Raw genomic sequence first — 18,153 nt, forward strand, 5'->3', positions numbered from 1 at the left:
AAGAAGAAAAGAAAGAGAACGACTAGAAACAACATCATCTATAAGGTACCTGGATGTAAATGTTATTTGTGATACTAACTCAGTACTGATTCTCATATTTTTATTTATGTTAGAAGCATTAAAAGGATTGTCCAAGTTTGTGGTGAGTCAGCAGTCACTCTATGTGACTGCAGGCTTCTGAATTCTAACAGTGCACTGCACACTGTCAGGATTTTCTTGTGCCGGCGATTTTCATACATGCGGTCACATGCCGACTAGACATGTGTGGCCTAACTCAATGAAAATGAATTGAGTGAGGATGGATACGTCTAGTCAGAATGTGGCCAGAAGTATACAAATCGCATACTTGTGCAAGGGAGACTCCTAAAAGTGTGTACTGCATGTGCTGTGACTGCAGACTTTCATCTCAAACCTGAACAAACCCTTTAATTATAAAATGAAGCCCTGTAGCATGCCAATCCTAACAGTGTGTAATATACTCACTGTCAGGATTCAGCTCTGCTTGCAGGTTCCAGCAGTCATCACACAGTCACTTCACTCATATGTGAGCAGGGGAGGGCTGGGTCAGGGGGTAGAGGGGCATATGCCCCCTGGGCCGGTCATTAAGCAGCTGATTAAGGCCACTGGTGGGTTGATGCTGTTGTATACAGTAAGTGCAGGCCGGTCGCATCACAGTGGAGCAAACACGTCCACTGAATGGTGTGTGCGTCCGTCTGCTGAAGTAGAGGGAGTGTGGCTGCATCTTCTTACTGATGGAGAGGAGCATGTGGGCGGGACAGACAGGGGGCATCTGTGAGTACGAACTTCAGCTCTCTGTGTGGTGAGGAGATGGCAGGACGCTGCTCACCTGCTGATAAATACAGGGCCGGGACCTGTATTGTGTGGGGTCCTGGATTGTGTCTGTGGCCGCTCTGATGATTTCCCCTGAGATTTATTGCAGGAGTCTGAACCCTCAGGGTCGCTCTGTCAGTGCCAGCTCATCGGCTCCAGCGTCATCAGATCCACAGGAAAGTTCAGTCTGCTGCAATAAATCTCTGTCCCTATACCTCAGAGTGACCAGAGACACAATACAGAATCCTGCACTGGACTGATCAACCCTGAGTATGGATACTGGACATCACATGTTATATACAGGTGCTTCTCACAAAATTAAAATATCATCAAAAATGTAATTTATTTCAGTTTTTCAATGCAAAAAGTGAAACTCATATATTAAATAGAGTCATTGCAAACAGAGTGATCTATTTCAAGTGTTTATTTCTGTTAATGTTGATGATTATGGATTACAGTCAATGAAAACACAAAAGTCATTATCTCAGTAAATTAGAAAAAACACCTGCAAAGGCTTCCTAAGCGTTTAAAAAGATCCCTTAGTCTGTTTCAGTAGGCTCCACAATCATGCGGAAGACTGCAGACTTGACAGATGTCCAGAAGGCAGTCATTGACACACTCCACAAGGAGGGTAAGCCATAAAAGGTCATTGCTAAAGAAACTGGCTGTTCACAGAGTGCTGTATCCAAGTATATTAATGGAAAGTTGAGTGGAAGGAAAAAGTGTGGTAGAAAAAGGTGCACAAACAACCGGGATAACCACAGCCTTGAAAGGATTGTTAAAAAAAGGCCATTCAAAAATTTGGGTGAGATTCACAAGGAGTGGACTGCTGCTGGAGTCATTGCTTCAAGAGCCACCACACACAGATGTATCCAGAACATGGGCTACAAGTGTTGCATTCCTTGTGTCAAGCCACTCATGACCAATAGACAACGCCAGAAGCATCTTACCTGGGCCAAGGAAAAAAAGACCTGGACTGTTGCTCAGTGGTCCAAGGTATAGTTTTCAGATTAAAGTAAATTTTGCATTTCTTTTGGAAATCAAGGTCCCAGAGTCTGGAGGAAGAGTGGAGAGGCCACAATCCAAGCTGCTTGAGGTCTAGTGTGAAGTCTCCACAATCAGTGATGGTTTGGGGAGCCATGTCATCTGCTGGTGTAGGTCCACTGTGTTTTATCAAGACCAAAGTCAGCGCAGCCGTCTACCAGGACATTTTACAGCACTTCATGCTTCCCTCTGCCGACAAGCTTTTTGGAGATGGAAATGTCATTCTCCAGCAGGACTTGGCCCCTGTCCACACTGCCAAAAGTACCAATACCTGGTTTACAAACAATAGTATCACTGTGCTTGATTGACCAGCAAACTCGCCTGACCTTAACCCCATAGAGAATCTATTATAGAGAATCTAAGGGGTATTGTCAGGAGGAAGATGAGACACCAGACCCAACAATGCAGACGAGCTGTAGGCTGCTATCAGCACAACCTGGGCTTCCATAACACCTCAGCAGTACCAGAGGCTGATCGCCTCCATGCCACATTGCCGCATTGATGCAGTAATTGATGCCAAAGGAGCCCCGACCAAGTATTGTGTGCATTTACTGAACATACATTTCAGTAGGCCAATATTTCGGATTTTAAAAACATTAAAACATTTTTCAAGCTGGTGTTATATAGTATTCTAATTTACTGAGATAATGACTTTTGTGGTTTCATCGGCTGTAATCCATAATCATCAACATTAACATAAATAAACACTTGCAATAGATCACTCTGTGTGTAATGACTCTATATAATATATGAGTTTCACTTTTTGTATTGAAGAACTGAAGTAAATTACATTTTTGATGATATTCTAATTTTGTGAGAAGCACTTGTATAGTATATCCTGTGCCAGGTGCAGGAATGATCAGTCCAGTGCATAGTTCATTGTATATCTTTGCACATAGTATACCACTATAGTATAAAGAATAATACAGACATCAGCTGTTATACAGTATACACATTGTGATATATCTGTATAAACATGCAGCAATGTATATACTGTATAAGTCATATATTATCCTGTGTGTTAGGACCTGTGCACACATTGCAAAATTATGACAGATTTTTCTTAACATATTCGTCACAAAACTTGAAGGGCAAAATATCTGCAGCATGTAAATTTTTTAAGTATTTTTGCTGCAGATTTCACCCATACTAATGAGTGTTGAAAAATCTGCAATAAAAACGCAAGTAAAAAAAACACATCAAAAACGTGTCTACTATATGCAGCATTTTTTCTGCCAAGAGATGCAGAAAGGGTGCAGAAGTTTCTGCACCAAATACTTAAAGCACCACTCCAGCATTTTTTTATTGCATTGCTGGAGTGGTGCTTTAAATGTAAGTCCCCTGCCCCCTGTCTGATACCCACCTGTAGCCTTCATCAGTTTTCGACACCGCGCCCGTTTGTTTCCTGTGAAAAGTAACCTGCTTGCAGCTCCTGTATTTCAAGGAGTGCGCTGGAGGTCACAACTTAATACAAGTCTATGTGAGCCTCGTTCTGGCTCTCATAGACCTGTATTGAGAGCTTGTGACGTAACTTCTGACTTCCGGACACTCAGAAGCTGCACTCACAAGATGGCGCCGCTGGACCGGAGCGGTGTTGAAAACCGGGGAAGATGCTGGAGGATGAGTATATGACCAGGGGCAGGGGGCTTACACTTAAAGCGCCACTCCAGTGCTGAGAACAAGCAAACGCTGGAGTGGTGCTTAAACGTGTGCACATACCCTTATACTTTGTGTACAGACATGAGATGTTATACAGTATACACACTGTCAGATATATGAATATACATACAACAATGTGTATCCTGTATAACATCTGATGTTTGTATAACAGTACTATATGCAAGTAATATATTATTCTGTATGTGCTAGCCCTCTTTCACACGTCCTGATATTTCCTGTACTGGAAAAAAACAGTACCGGAGATGTCCGTGTCTCCCTGTGTGGCATACGTGTGGCAACCATGTGCTGCCCATATGCCACAGCAGGAACACACGTACCGGCGCCTGGGAATCAGCGGTATAGTTAGCACTGTTCCCAAGCGATGGGTGATGGAGGCAGCTCTCATCATTGTCCCCTGCTGGCGCTGAGATCAGCGCGAACAAGGGACAATGTTGAGAGTTGTATTCTGCCCCCGCTGTCTACAACAAGTGTAAAAATAAGAATAAAATTAAAAACACATTATAAAATCACAGTAAACAATCTATATACACTGCTCAAAAAAATAAAGGGAAAACTCAAATAACACATCCTAGATCTGAATGAAATGAAATATTCTCATTGAATACTTTTTTCTGTACAAAGTTGAATGTGCTGACAACAAAATCACACAAAAATCATCAATAGAAATCAAATGTATTAACCAATGGAGGCCTGGATTTGGAGTCACCCCCAAAATTAAAGTGGAAAAACACACTACAGGCTGATCCAATTTTGATGTAATGTCCTTTAAACAAGTCAAAATGAGGGTCAGTATTGTGTGTGGCCTCCACGTACCTGAATGACCTCCCTACAATGCCTGGGCATGCTCCTGATGAGCTTGCGGATGGTCTTCTGCTGGATCTCCTCCCAGACCTGGACTAAAGCATCTGCCAACTCCTGGACAGTCTGTGGTGCAATGTGACGTTGGTGGATGGAGCGAGACATGATGTCCCAGATGTGCTCAATCGGATTCAGGTCTGGGGAACGGGCGGGCCAGTCCATAGCGTCAATGACTTCATCGTGCAGGAACTGCTGACACACTCCAGCCACATGAGGTCTGGCATTGTCTTGCATTTGGAGGAACCGAGGGCCAACTGCACCAGCATATGGTCTCACAAGGGGTCTGAGGATCTCATCTCGGTACCTAATGGCAGTCAGGCTACCTCTGGCGAGCACATGGAAGGCTGTTTCAGATTCAGATCTAGGATGTGTTATTTGAGTGTTCCCTTTATATTTTTGAGCAGTGTAGTTACGGTACCAACAAATCTAACAATTCACAGAGCTCGTACCTCTTCAAGACAAATTCTAAAATATAACTTTTAATATCTGTATTAAAATATTGACAGCCATAAAATAACAAACCACAACATCAGTGCACAATAAGAGGAGGGGATAGTGCCTCACCCTATTTAGGCCCTATTTCACCCTACCTTGCCGCGGAGGTTGGCACCCTATTTTCCTGTGCAATGGCGCCCCCGCTCAACGATGACTCTCCCTGGGATCCCTATAACACCCTATATTGACGGCCAGTGGGGTACAGGGATTCTTAGTGGAGAACACACAGTTTCTTGTGACAAATAGAAACAATGCAAAAAATACTCAAAAAGTTTTTATATATCTGTAGCCCTGATCAGTACAATTTGACCACAGATACAGAAGGCTGCATGAATATAATCAAAGCGCATAACATGGATCAATTTTTAAAATCTTTTTTGCTTGCTCGAAATCATGCCACATAGAAGGATAAATCTTAAAGTGCACTACTTAATTTCCATGACATGGACAGAGGATCCATCTACTATATAATCGGCTTATCCCGTCTGTCTGTCTGTCCAGGAAATCCCGTGTCGCTAATTGGTCCGGCCACGGCCAATCAGCGACGCGGGATTTCAGAACAAGATGGCGGCTGTTAGCGGCTCATCTGCCGCATGGAGGTCAGCAGCGATGCAGCCGGGAGATGACCGGCGCTAGCCGGTCATCTCCCGGCTGCTCGCAGCAGAAGTACCCAGACCGGCGGCCAAGGCGGCGCCGCACCCCTCCTTCACACTTGCCGTCGGGAGATCAGGGGCCCTAGCCGCTGATCTGCCTACTGTAGCCGCATGGAGGTCAGCGCAATGTAGCCGGAAGTACCGGATGTAGCCGGAGGTCAGCTGCTCGCTGCGGAAGTACCCGCACAGGCAGCGCCGCTCCCCGGTCCTCACTAGCACAGAATTCATTAGGGGCCCCCGGGAGGATGCATTGGGGGGTTAATTTAAAGTAGTGCACAACCCATTTAAACACTGCTTCGCTGATTAGTCGCGCCCGGTCGGCCGCATACATATTCTAGAATACCCGATGCATTAGAATCGGGCCACCGTCTAGTTTCAAGATAATACTCAATGCCCGATCAGTTTATATATAGCTCATGATCTCAGTTAATAAATTGTCCTGGACCAGGGATCCATTTAATACAAATAAATATTGCTTAGTAGATGTAACCACAATTAAATGCCCAAATAGCTCAAGGCAATTCATATGTAGCTCATGGCCACTGTTTAACTGTCATGAATCAAAATATATTACCAAATCTATACATATATGACTTAATGCCTCCACAACTAAGATTACATGTCATGAATGAAAATATATCGTGCATATATGACTCAATGCCTGTACAACTCAACACGTTTCCCCTTTTATGTGGCATGATTTAGAGCAAACAAGATTTTAAAAATTGATCCATGTTATGCGCTTTGATTATATTCATGCAGCCTTCTGTATCTGTGGTCAAATTGTACTGATCAGGGCTGCAGATATATAAAAACTTTTTGAGCATTTTTTGCATTGTTTCTATTTGTCACAAGAAACTGTGTGTTCTCCACTAAGAATCCCTGTACCCCACTGGCCGTCAATATAGGGTGTTATAGGGATCCCAGGGAGAGTCATCGTTGAGCGGGGGCGCCATTGTACAGGAAAATAGGGTGCCAACCTCCGCGGCAAGGTAGGGTGAGATAGGGCCTAAATAGGGTGAGGCACTATCCCCTCCTCTTATTGTGCACTGATGTTGTGGTTTGTTATTTTATGGCTGTCAATATTTTAATACAGATATTAAAAGTTGTATTTTATAATTTGCATGGAAGAGGTACGAGCTCTAAAAACGCATTATACTCACTACTCACCTGTCCAAAGTTGAAATAATCCAGTGTCCCACGCTGTAATCCATCTGACCGACATTTCTTCATCAGTGTGATCGGTAGCTTGAGGCGACCGCACGCGCTGAGGAGCAGAGGAGAATGACTCTCTGCAGCGAGCGGACCCCTGAACTGCGCTGAGCTTAGTGAGTGACAGGACACTGGTCAGTGAACTCGCTGCAGCGAGTCATTCTCCTCTGCTCCTCAGCATGTGTGATCGCCTTAAGCCATCGATCACGCTGATGAACAAATGTCGGTTAGATGGATTACATCGTGGAACACTGGATTATTTCAACTTCGGACAGGTGAGTATAATGTGTTTTTTATTTTATTCTTATTTTTACACTTGTTGGAGACAGAAGGAGCAGAATACTACTCTTAACATTGTCCCCTGCTGGCTGATCTCAGCGCAAGCAGGGGACAATGATGAGAGATGCCTCCAGCATCCGGCACTTCGTAACAGCGCTAACTGTACGCTGATTCCCAGGCGCCGGTACGTGTCATACTTATGACACACAGATGTGCGCGCGTGTGTTGGACATCTTCCGACCCGTACGGTGTGCAAAAAATGGACATTTCAGCATGTTTTGCCTACGGACACATGGTCCGTGGAAACACACTGACATGTGCACAGGCACATTCATTTAATGGGTCTACATGTGTAAGTGTCTCCAGTTCGTGTGAAAACTGTCACCACACGTACCGGAGACACGTGTGAATGAGGCCTTATACTTTGCGCACAGACATATGGTGTCTGTTCACATTGTATATCACACACCAGTCACATATTCCTCTGTATACTGTATGCAACATACTAAGTGCACAGACATTAGATATTATATATAGATAATATGTGATAGTGTAATATCTGATGTCTGTTGTCATACTATAATATATACCAGACATATATCCTGTATACTGTATGTGCAATACTGATATATACTGGTATATACAGCATAATAAGTTAGTCATATATAATATACTTTTACCCGTTTCATGTTGTTGAGTTCAATTGTGACTTGCTTGAGTGTGTAGATTTGCAAAAAAACACAAACAAAAAAAAAGCCACATTTCTAGGTAACTCTGTAGTACCCCTATACTTGTGTGACCACCATTACTCCTGGCATAGGTTTTTCTCAGGGGTGTAGAACAGCACAGCGTACCTTGCTTTACTGCACCTCTAAAAGCGTGTGCGCTGCCTAAAGCTAGTCATAAGGCTAGGTAACACTGACTAGTGCAGTGTATGGCTCTGCAGAGCGCAGCCTCTCAATTCCTTCTGTGGTTTTTCTAATGTGCACTCGTTTAGCTAATGCTTAGATTTTAACAAAAACAACCACCTTAAGGTATGTGCACACGTTGCCTTTGTGCTGCGGTTTCCCCACTTTTTTGCTGCAAAAAACGCAGCAAAGTGATTGAGATATCTGAAATCTCATGCACACGTTGCTTATTTCTTAATTACAGATTTGAAGTAGTTTCATATCTGCTGCATGTCCATTCTTTCAGTGTTTTCCCCCATTCCAATGAGTGGAGAAAAACGCATAAAAAACTTCAGCAAAAACGTGTGGATTTTATGCAGCGGTTTTCCTGCCAATGGACACATTTTTGGTGCAGAAACATCTGCAGCAAATACTTAACGTGTGCATATAACCTTAAGTTCTGTGCAAACATTCAGGATTTGCAGCAGAAAATTCTGTTGCAAATCCTGATGTCTTGGCAGGGAAAACTCTTCATAAAATACACCTGTTTTTGCCTCGTTTTTTACTTGCATTTTTGTTGCGTATTTTTCCTCACTCATTAGCATGGGTGAAAAAAGCTGCAAGAATTGAAATGCTTCAGATTTGAATCTGATGCAAATCTGCTAGGAAAAAAATAAGCGATGTCTGCATTCACTTTGCTGGGACAACAAAACGTTGCATATTTTCAGTGCCAAATTTGTGCTGAAAAAAATGCATCAAACATGCAACGTTTGCACGTGACTTTAAACAAAATTTGCACCACATTTTTAAATGTATCTAGGTCTACTACAAAGAAAGGACATAACCAGAGGTGAGCGGATCGATATGTGAGACTCTGGTCCAGCATTCAGTTAATTGATACCTGGCTGCTGAATCTCTTATCTGACATCACTTGTGGGGGCGACAATGGTCTAATTTTTTACTTACAATGTGTAATGACAGTGCACTCTGTTACCGTCTCATTACTTCTGACCACAGCTGGTGAGAGAGCGCATTGTCACTGTGCACTGAGAAGATGGCTGACTCTAACCGCATGCTAAGTGCATAGTGGGTGTATATAGATTGGACTAGGACTACGTTTCCTAGCATACACTGCATCCTTGAACTTCCTGTTTCCCTAGATGTGGTTTTATGTGGCTGCCGGGGAATACAGTTTCGTACTTGACAGGGAGATGTGGGAGACAGAAGTGTAATATTGTTATTACATAGGGGTGTGGTGAAGATTAGGGGTGGAGAGCAGAGCTACAAGTCCCAGCATGCAGGCAGCTCTGTCATCATGCAAGTACAGTAGGAAGGGGTTAGTATATAGAGAGGGGCTATAATGTGCTGTTATTTACCGGGTAGGATCGGGCACTACAAGTCCCAGCAGCTCTGTCATCAGGCAAATGGAAGTAGGAAAGGGTATGGCACTACAAGTACTATTACTTTTTTGTACTTTTTGTCATCATTAGTATTAACATAGTCTTAGTGAGGAATAAGGATTACAAGTCTCAGCATTTGGGGGCTTGCACAGGGTAGGAGGTCATGTTGGGGGCTTTCAAAGGGAAGGGGGTCATGTTGAGAGACTTGCACAGGGTAGGATGTAATGTTGGGGGCTTGCACAGGAAAAGGGTCATTTGGGGGCTTGCACAGGGATTTCTCTGCCATATCTGTGGGTCACGTATCATGGTATGTGTTAAAGGAGCCCACTGAGACTCTTTGGCCCGGGACCTGCGAAAACCTGGAGCCAGCCCTGGGAATAAGAAATGGTAAATGGGTGTGGCCAGGGGCACGGCCAAATTTGCCGATCTGTCCTTCTTTCTCTTCTTCCAAAGTTGGGAGGTATGCCTGTACACACCTGTTTTCTGTTTGGAAGTGACGGTCAGTCTTTTGATATTCATATTTCTATATTGTGCACTGACATTAGATCATATAGGCCCTGGACTGATCCTGCACCAACTACAAGACATCACTTTGTAGAGATGGCGGTATATATATATATAATCTGTGTTGTCCTGTAGTCGGTGCAGGATCAGTCTTGGGCAGGGGTCTTTATAGTCAGGTCTGCAGGGTCTCTATCTCGGGTCCGATGTGATTTGAACATTCATACAGATGAGGGGCGATAACCTCACACTGACAGCGCGACCCCAACCTGCATGAAGGGTCCATCTGCTACAATAAATCTTTCTGATCATCAGCAGAACGTCCATAGATCACATTCAGGATCCGGCCTCTGGACTTGTCAGGAGGTGAACAGCGTCCTGCCACTTCCACACTCTACAAAAAGCATAAATCTCCTGTCCCAGCGCTATCCGGAGCTCAGACTTATAGGAATCAAAGATGTCTGCTCTCCGGTACTGCTCAGCGGCTGAAGCTTCTCTCCGGCAGGCAGAAGAATGTGAGCAGTGCCTGCTGTGCTGCGCTGCAGACGCCCGGCCGGCACATGTACACATTTACATATACAGGGCCGCCCTGCGTTCTCTAAAGCAGCTGATGGCTGGGCGGCCCTCAACAGCTGCTTGGTGGCCGGCCCGGTGATCATGTGCCCCTCTGCCCCCTGGCCCAGCCTGCCCCTGCTCAATATAATACCATTTTTTCCATTAGTTGGTTAAGTTAGAAGAAGTTTCACTCAAAGACAGTGGATTTGGTACTTTATTACAGTATATTCATACATAGAAAACATGGTGACGGAAAAAAAAGTGACCCCAAGTACATAACATTGTCCCACCATTAATTAAAAAAACTTTATTAAGATACAGATAATACTTGTATACAAAAATAACACATTTTCAAATTGTATATAAAGTGCACAAAAGTCAATAGCCCTGACATATAGTGTACACAGGGTCCCCCACATGGTATACACAAAATACAATGTCATCCAGGAAATAACAAACATTAAATACATTTAATCTATTCTGAAATCCCATGTCTATACAAGATAATAATATGCAAAATTATAGTGTCAAAGAAATGGCATAGAGTCCAAAAAAAACATATCAACACATTTTACTTTATACAAAAAATTTCCTTCAGAGCAATGTATAAGTCATATCAAGAAGGTGATGACGGCAGGAAGAGGTTCTGCAGCAGCAGGTTGAATATTACAAAGAATATCGAGCCTCTTTTGTAACAGCCCTGATCACAGAGTGGATATAAATGTCCATAGACTACTACATGGCATTGATGCCTACAAACGAGATAATGCCCAGCTAATACTGTAAATGATACAAATATTACCAGTCACCCAATTAGAATCATGAGGTCCGGGGGAAGTGAATTTTACAGGTCATTGACCTCTGTGATTACATCTGATATTTTCAATAATTTATAGTGTGGGGTACATTGGGCCTCATTAATAAATCTGCCTACTAGAAAACTAGTTACCCATACTAACCAATTAGAGATCAGCTAAGATTGTTTTAACTGACCTGGAAAAGTAAAAGCTTTTAATAAATGATTCCCAATGTACCGCGCCCCACAATGAATTATATTAATAACAGTAGGGGCCACAATATCCCATGTGTATAAGTGTCACATTAACCTTATATTCTGTGGTTACCTTGGGACATGCTACATTGAGATGTAAGAAGATGATATCAGTGGGGTCCATGAGGCAGAGCAGTGTGTGGTACGTGTGACATTTCCTAATATCCAGCAATCGATACTGTACCTTGGTCTGGAATGCAAAGTCTGCGTGGACAAGGAAGGGGCTCCCAGATGCCAGCTGTAAAACCCGTCGCTCCACCATCACACGCTCATCACCTTCAGCAAGCAGGGCTCTTTTGCCGATGATCTTAACAGCAAAATGTTTGCGGGTAGATGAATCTTCCGCCAGCAGGACCGTCCCAAAACTTCCCTGGCCAAGCACATGATGGAATAATAATCTCCTCTTGATGGTATCAGTATCAGAGACTGTGCTTTTGGAGCCGGTTGGCCGAACACCGCTGCTTCCTTCAGCTTCTTCAGCTTTCTGGTTTAGATCCATGGCTTTCTGTCCTGATGTAATCCTTCTTCTTTTCTTCTCCTTTTTGTCCCCCGATGAGATGAAGATGGCTCCTCTCTTCTTGGCTCCCATCATCTGACTTTCTACCTCCTCCTTTTCTTCCACTTCCTCTTTCTTCTGGACTGGTTGTTTGACTGAAGACTTCCTCTCATCATCAGATGTGTCATGGGAAGGTCTTCCAGTCTTCAGTCCTTCTCTCCTCACCACGTTCTCCTCTACTTCTTCTTTCTTCTGGACTGGTGGTTTTGTCCTGTTGACTGAAGACTTCCTCTCATCATCAGAGGTGTCATGGGAAGGTCTTCCAGTCTTCACTCCTTCTCTCCTCACCACAATCTCCTCCTCTTTTGCATCCATATTATTGCTTTGCTTTGGGTCAGACGACATCTCCTCCACTGTCGCTGGGGAATTCCAACTGTCACTTCCAACTGTCACTCAGTGCAATTCATATGGAATCATCATACATGCACCACCGCTGGTCATGTGATCACACACTGATGGCACGCTGATGACAGTAATGGCACACTGATAACACACTGATAACATTAATGGCACACTGATTACACACTAATCACACACTATGGCACACTGATGGCACACTGATGACATTAATGGTACACTGATCACACTCTAATGATACTGATGACACACTGATGACACACTATGACATTAATGGCACACTGATCACACACTGATGGCACACTGATCACACACTATGGCACACTGATGGCAGTAATGGTACACTGATCACACTCTAATGATATTGATGACACACTGATCACACACTGATGACACACTGATCGCACACTATGGCACACTGATGACAGTAATGGCACACTGATAACACACTGATAACATTAATGGCACACTGATTACACACTAATGATACTGATGACACACTGATCACACACTATGGCACACTGATGACATTAATGGCACACTGATCACACTCTAATGATACTGATGAAACACTGATGACATTAATGGCACACTGATCACACTCTAATGATACTGATGACACACTGATGACATTAATGGCACACTGATCACACTCTAATGATACTGATGACACACTGATGACACACTGATCACACACTATGACATTAATGGCACACTGATCACACACTGATGGCACACTGATCACACACTGATGGCACACTAATGACACTGATGACACACTGATCGCACAGTGATGGCACACTAATGACATTAATGGCACACTGATCACACACTGATCACACACCAATGATATTAATGGCACACTAATGGCACACTGATCACACACGGATGACACACTGATCACAAACTGATGACATTAATGGCACACTGATCACACACCAATGACATTAATGGCACACTGATCACACACGGATGACACACTGATCACACACTGATGACATTAATGGCACACTGATGGCACACTGATCCTACACTATGACACACTAATGACACTGGTGACACACTGATCGCACACTGATGACATTAATGGCACACTGATCACACACTGATGACATTAATGGCACACTGATCACACACTGATGACATTAATGGCACACTGATCACACACCAATGACACACTGATCACACACTGATGACATTAATGACACACTGATGACACACTGATGACACACTGATGACAGTAATATCACACTGATCGCACACTGATGACATTAATTGCACACTGATTACACACTAATGATACTGATGCAAAACCTACAAAAGACAAAAATATATCTCATACCCTACCATCATTAAATATAAATGTAAAGCAAAGTTGCATAATAAATATAGGGTACTTAGTGAACTATTTTTGATCAAAAAAGTATACAAGCCGTCCCACCAGCGGCAAGGTGACCCTAAATTGGGACGGTACCTATACTGCCTATATTAAAAACCTTACTGTATATCAAAGTTGAAGTAATGCATATAAAAGGGTAGACAAATAGGACCGGGTCCCAACTCCAGACCACCTAGGCCCGTGGTAAGCTACATATATACTAATCAGCTCAACAAAGGGGATGCCACGCCCTTAAATTGCACAGAATGCAAACAAGACAAGAAACCAAGCAATGTGAACTGAGGTCTAAGATGGTAGACATGCAAGAAATAGGAGCATGTTCACACTAGCAAAAAGAAGCAAAACCTACAAAAGACAAAAATATATCTCATACCCTACCATCATTAAATATAAATGTAAAGCAACTTCAACTTTGATATACAGTAAGGTTTTTAATATAGGCAGTATAGGTACCGTCCCAATTTAGGGTCACCTTGCCGCTGGTGGGACGGCTTGTATACTTTTTTTGATCAAAAATAGTTCACTAAGTACCCTATATTTATTATGCAACTTTGCTTTACATTTATATTTAATGATGGTAGGGTATGAGATATATTTTTGTCTTTTGTAGGTTTTGCTTCTTTTTGCTAGTGTGAACATGCTCCTATTTCTTGCATGTCTACCATCTTAGACCTCAGTTCACATTGCTTGGTTACTAATGATACTGATGACACACTGATGGCACACTGATCACACACTGATGACACACTGATGGCACACTGATGACATTAATGGCTCACTGATCACACACTAATGATACTGATGACACACTGATGGCACACTGATCACACACTGATGACACACTGATGACATTAATGTCACACTGATTACACACTAATGATACTGATGACACACTGATGGCACACTGATCACACACTGATGACACACTGATGGCACACTGATGACATTAATGGCTCACTGATCACACACTAATGATACTGATGACACACTGATGGCACACTGATCACGCACTATGACACACTGATGACATTAATGGCACACTGATCACACACTGATGACACATTGATCGTACACTGATGGCACACTGATCATACACTATGACACACTAATGACACTGATGACACACTGATCGCACAGTGATGGCACACTGATGGCACACTGATGACATTAATGGCACACTGATCACACACTGATGGCACACTGATCACACACCAATGATATTAATGGCACACTGATGGCACACTGATCACACACGGATGACACACTGATCACACACGGATGACACACTGATCACACACTGATGGCACACTGATCACACACTGATGACTTTAATGGCACACTGATCACACACTGATCACACACTGATGGCACACTTATCGCACACTGATCGCACACTGATCATACCCTATGACACACTAATGACACTGGTGACACACTGATCGCACACTGATGGCACACTGATCATACACTATGACACAATAATGACACTGGTGACACACTGATCGCACACTGATTGCAAACTGATCACACACTGATGGCTCACTGATGACATTAATGGCACACTGATCACATACTGATGGCACACTGATCACACACCAATGACATTAATGGCACACTGATGGCACACTGATCACACATGGATGACACACTGATTACACACTGATGACACACTGATCACACACTGATGACACACCAATGACATTAATGGCACAGTGATGGCACACTGATCACACACGGATAACACACTGATGACACACTGATGACACACTGATGGCACACTGATGGCACACTGATGGCACATTGATCACACACTGATCACACACTGATGACACACTGATCACACACTGATGACACACGGATGGCACACTGATCACACACGGATGACACACTGATCACACACTGATGACACACTGATCACACATTATGGCACACTGATCGCACACTGATGGCACACTGATCGCACACTGATCACACACTGATTGCACACTGATGACACACTGATGGCACACTGATCACACTATGGTACACTGATCACACACTGATGACACACTGATCGCACACTGATCACACACTGATTGCACACTGATGTCATTAATGGCCTAAGTGCAAGAACCCCAACAAGGACCTGTGATGACTTTGATTTGGATGTCAGAATTGATAGAATCCCTTTAATTTAACTTCTAAATTCCAATAATGTTTTGCAGGATAATCTCCACCAGCTTTGATCTTACTTTGCCTGTCACTTTACTTGCCAACACATTATACTGTGCCACTTACGGCTGGACTTATATTTTGTGACTTGTAAAGTGTATAATACCTCGGTGATGATTCGGGGGGCCGGCTCCATGCTGTTTTATAAGGACTGTGTGCAATCATTTAACACTCTGACATTGTTGCTATTGACCTGTTGACCCATGGGTGATCGTGACTCATTAGGAAGCATCTGACTTTAATGAACAACTATAACTACGCATGACCTGTTATGGCCAATGTGGTTTCCTACCTGATGGCTTCCCTCTTCCCAACATACCAAGGGATCCCATGATCCCGTCCCTGAAATAAAGACTCTACAACCTGTTATTCGTTGAATAAATTTGGCCACAGCGGCCGTTTATTAACAAACAACAAATAACAAACAAAATAACAATGGAATATATATATATATATATATATATATATATATATATATATGGAGGGAGGGTTCTTGGAGCTAATAGATCTGGCTTTAAATTAACTTAAAAAATCAACCGCCATGTTACCCTCAGCCGTTCAGCACCAGCTCAAGGGCACCAAAAACTTCCACATTCCGTGAAAGACCAACCAACTAAATGCTCTCGAGGTAAAGCCCCGTCCAGAGCCCAGAACCGACTGCCAGATCACCCCCCACTCAATTTAAAAGACCTGGAATTTTCCCAATTCCTTCCACCGACAATTCGGTACCAACTCCAAGAACCCCACCCCCCGCCAACCACAAACAGCCCTGAAACCTTAGGCTCGTGAGTGCCCCAAAGCTACCAACACCCTTCAATCCCCTCCTGTATTGCAAGGGCCCAAAGATCAATACCGATATCATTGAGATGAACACCGTCCTTCAACCAAAAATTACCAACCCCCGATTCCAACTCAAAGTGCCTAAAACTTATCCCACCATTCCTTGACACAAAGCTAGACACGGCCCTATTTAATTTCACTCTTGCTCTATTTATACCTTTTTCTGATCTGACCACCCGCCATTTCTTCCTGGGCTCTATATCTGACCAAACCGTCAGAACCCCCGGGAACGAAGTCCACAATCTCAAAAAATCAAAACGGATATCCCGAATTAACTCTCTCACGGGCCTTGCCCCCAAATCGTTCCGTCCCAACTGCACAACCAGAATATCCGGTGTTCTGTCCAATCTGGCCGCTTTATGAAACTCCGACAAAAAACGGCTCCATACCATCCCTCTAAAACCTAGCCACCTTATAACCATTTGTACCCTCGGAAAGCCCAACTGCCTACCGTGACGCCTTACGTCAGCATGCAGCGCCCCCCAATGCACGTACGAATGTCCGAAAATCCAAGCTAACACGGGAAAGCCACATATTGCAGAAATAAGACCCCTGTTCTCATGACTGGTGGAGGTCCCAGCGAACAGACCCCCAGTAATCTTACATTTATCCCCTATCTAATAGATAGCTTATGCTGCATTAGCCAAGTCAGCTCTGTACCATCTATGGGGGTCACTGTATACATTAGAATATTAAATGAAAGTGTTTTTTTGTGTTTTTCTTCTCTTTAATCAGAGCATTGCCTATGATTGAGCTGTAATTGTGGCTGCAGTTGTGCCTGCATTTTCTTAATATCTTTCAATAATGAAGACCACCTAATAGCACATATAATACCGCTGTATTTAGGCAATGATTTACCAGCATATGGGAAATATTCATTTATGATTACTACATGTGTTCTTTTAATAATAACAGTTTTCTGTACATATTCAGTGTATTCCTGTCTTGTAGGTACCAGAGAACAGAGCTGCATTGCCCCCCAAACCAGGAGGCTTGATTCCAAGTGTTAGTTTCTCACACGGCGCTCCTGGAGCCCCATCAGCATTTCACATTGTCACCTCAAGTAGTCACAGGTCAAACTCTCCGTCCTTTGGTAGCTCCGATGCAAGACACACAGTTGAGCATGGCCAGTCATCACTAGAAGAGCTGCAGGCACAAGTCAAGGAGCTTCGAAGCATCATTGAGACAATGAAGGACCAGCAAAAGTAAGCTTTATTATACCAGATGCCGGCAGCCGGGAATTAAAGGACTTGTTCTGATTTAATGTTTTTGTGTAAAGTTTCAAAAATGTCATGGATGACTTTTTTATAATGTGCAAACCAAATGAATGGCTATCATGTCATA

General features: G+C 43.3%; 1 protein-coding gene across 1 annotated transcript in view; it reads left to right on the plus strand.

Moving 5' to 3' along the window:
• LOC141220808 (SH3 domain-containing kinase-binding protein 1-like) overlaps positions 1 to 18,153 on the plus strand; it is a 34,267-nt gene that overhangs the window by 7,374 nt on the left and 8,740 nt on the right. Inside the window, exon 2 of the mRNA XM_073666409.1 lies at positions 17,761 to 18,014. Coding sequence (XP_073522510.1) covers positions 17,761 to 18,014 — 254 coding nt within the window. The remainder of the gene's footprint in view (positions 1 to 17,760; positions 18,015 to 18,153) is intronic.

Source organism: Phyllobates terribilis, unplaced genomic scaffold, assembly GCF_046119375.1.
Source record: "Phyllobates terribilis strain yellow unplaced genomic scaffold, ASM4611937v1 Scaffold_304__1_contigs__length_2301189, whole genome shotgun sequence".
NCBI lineage: Eukaryota > Metazoa > Chordata > Amphibia > Anura > Dendrobatidae > Phyllobates > Phyllobates terribilis.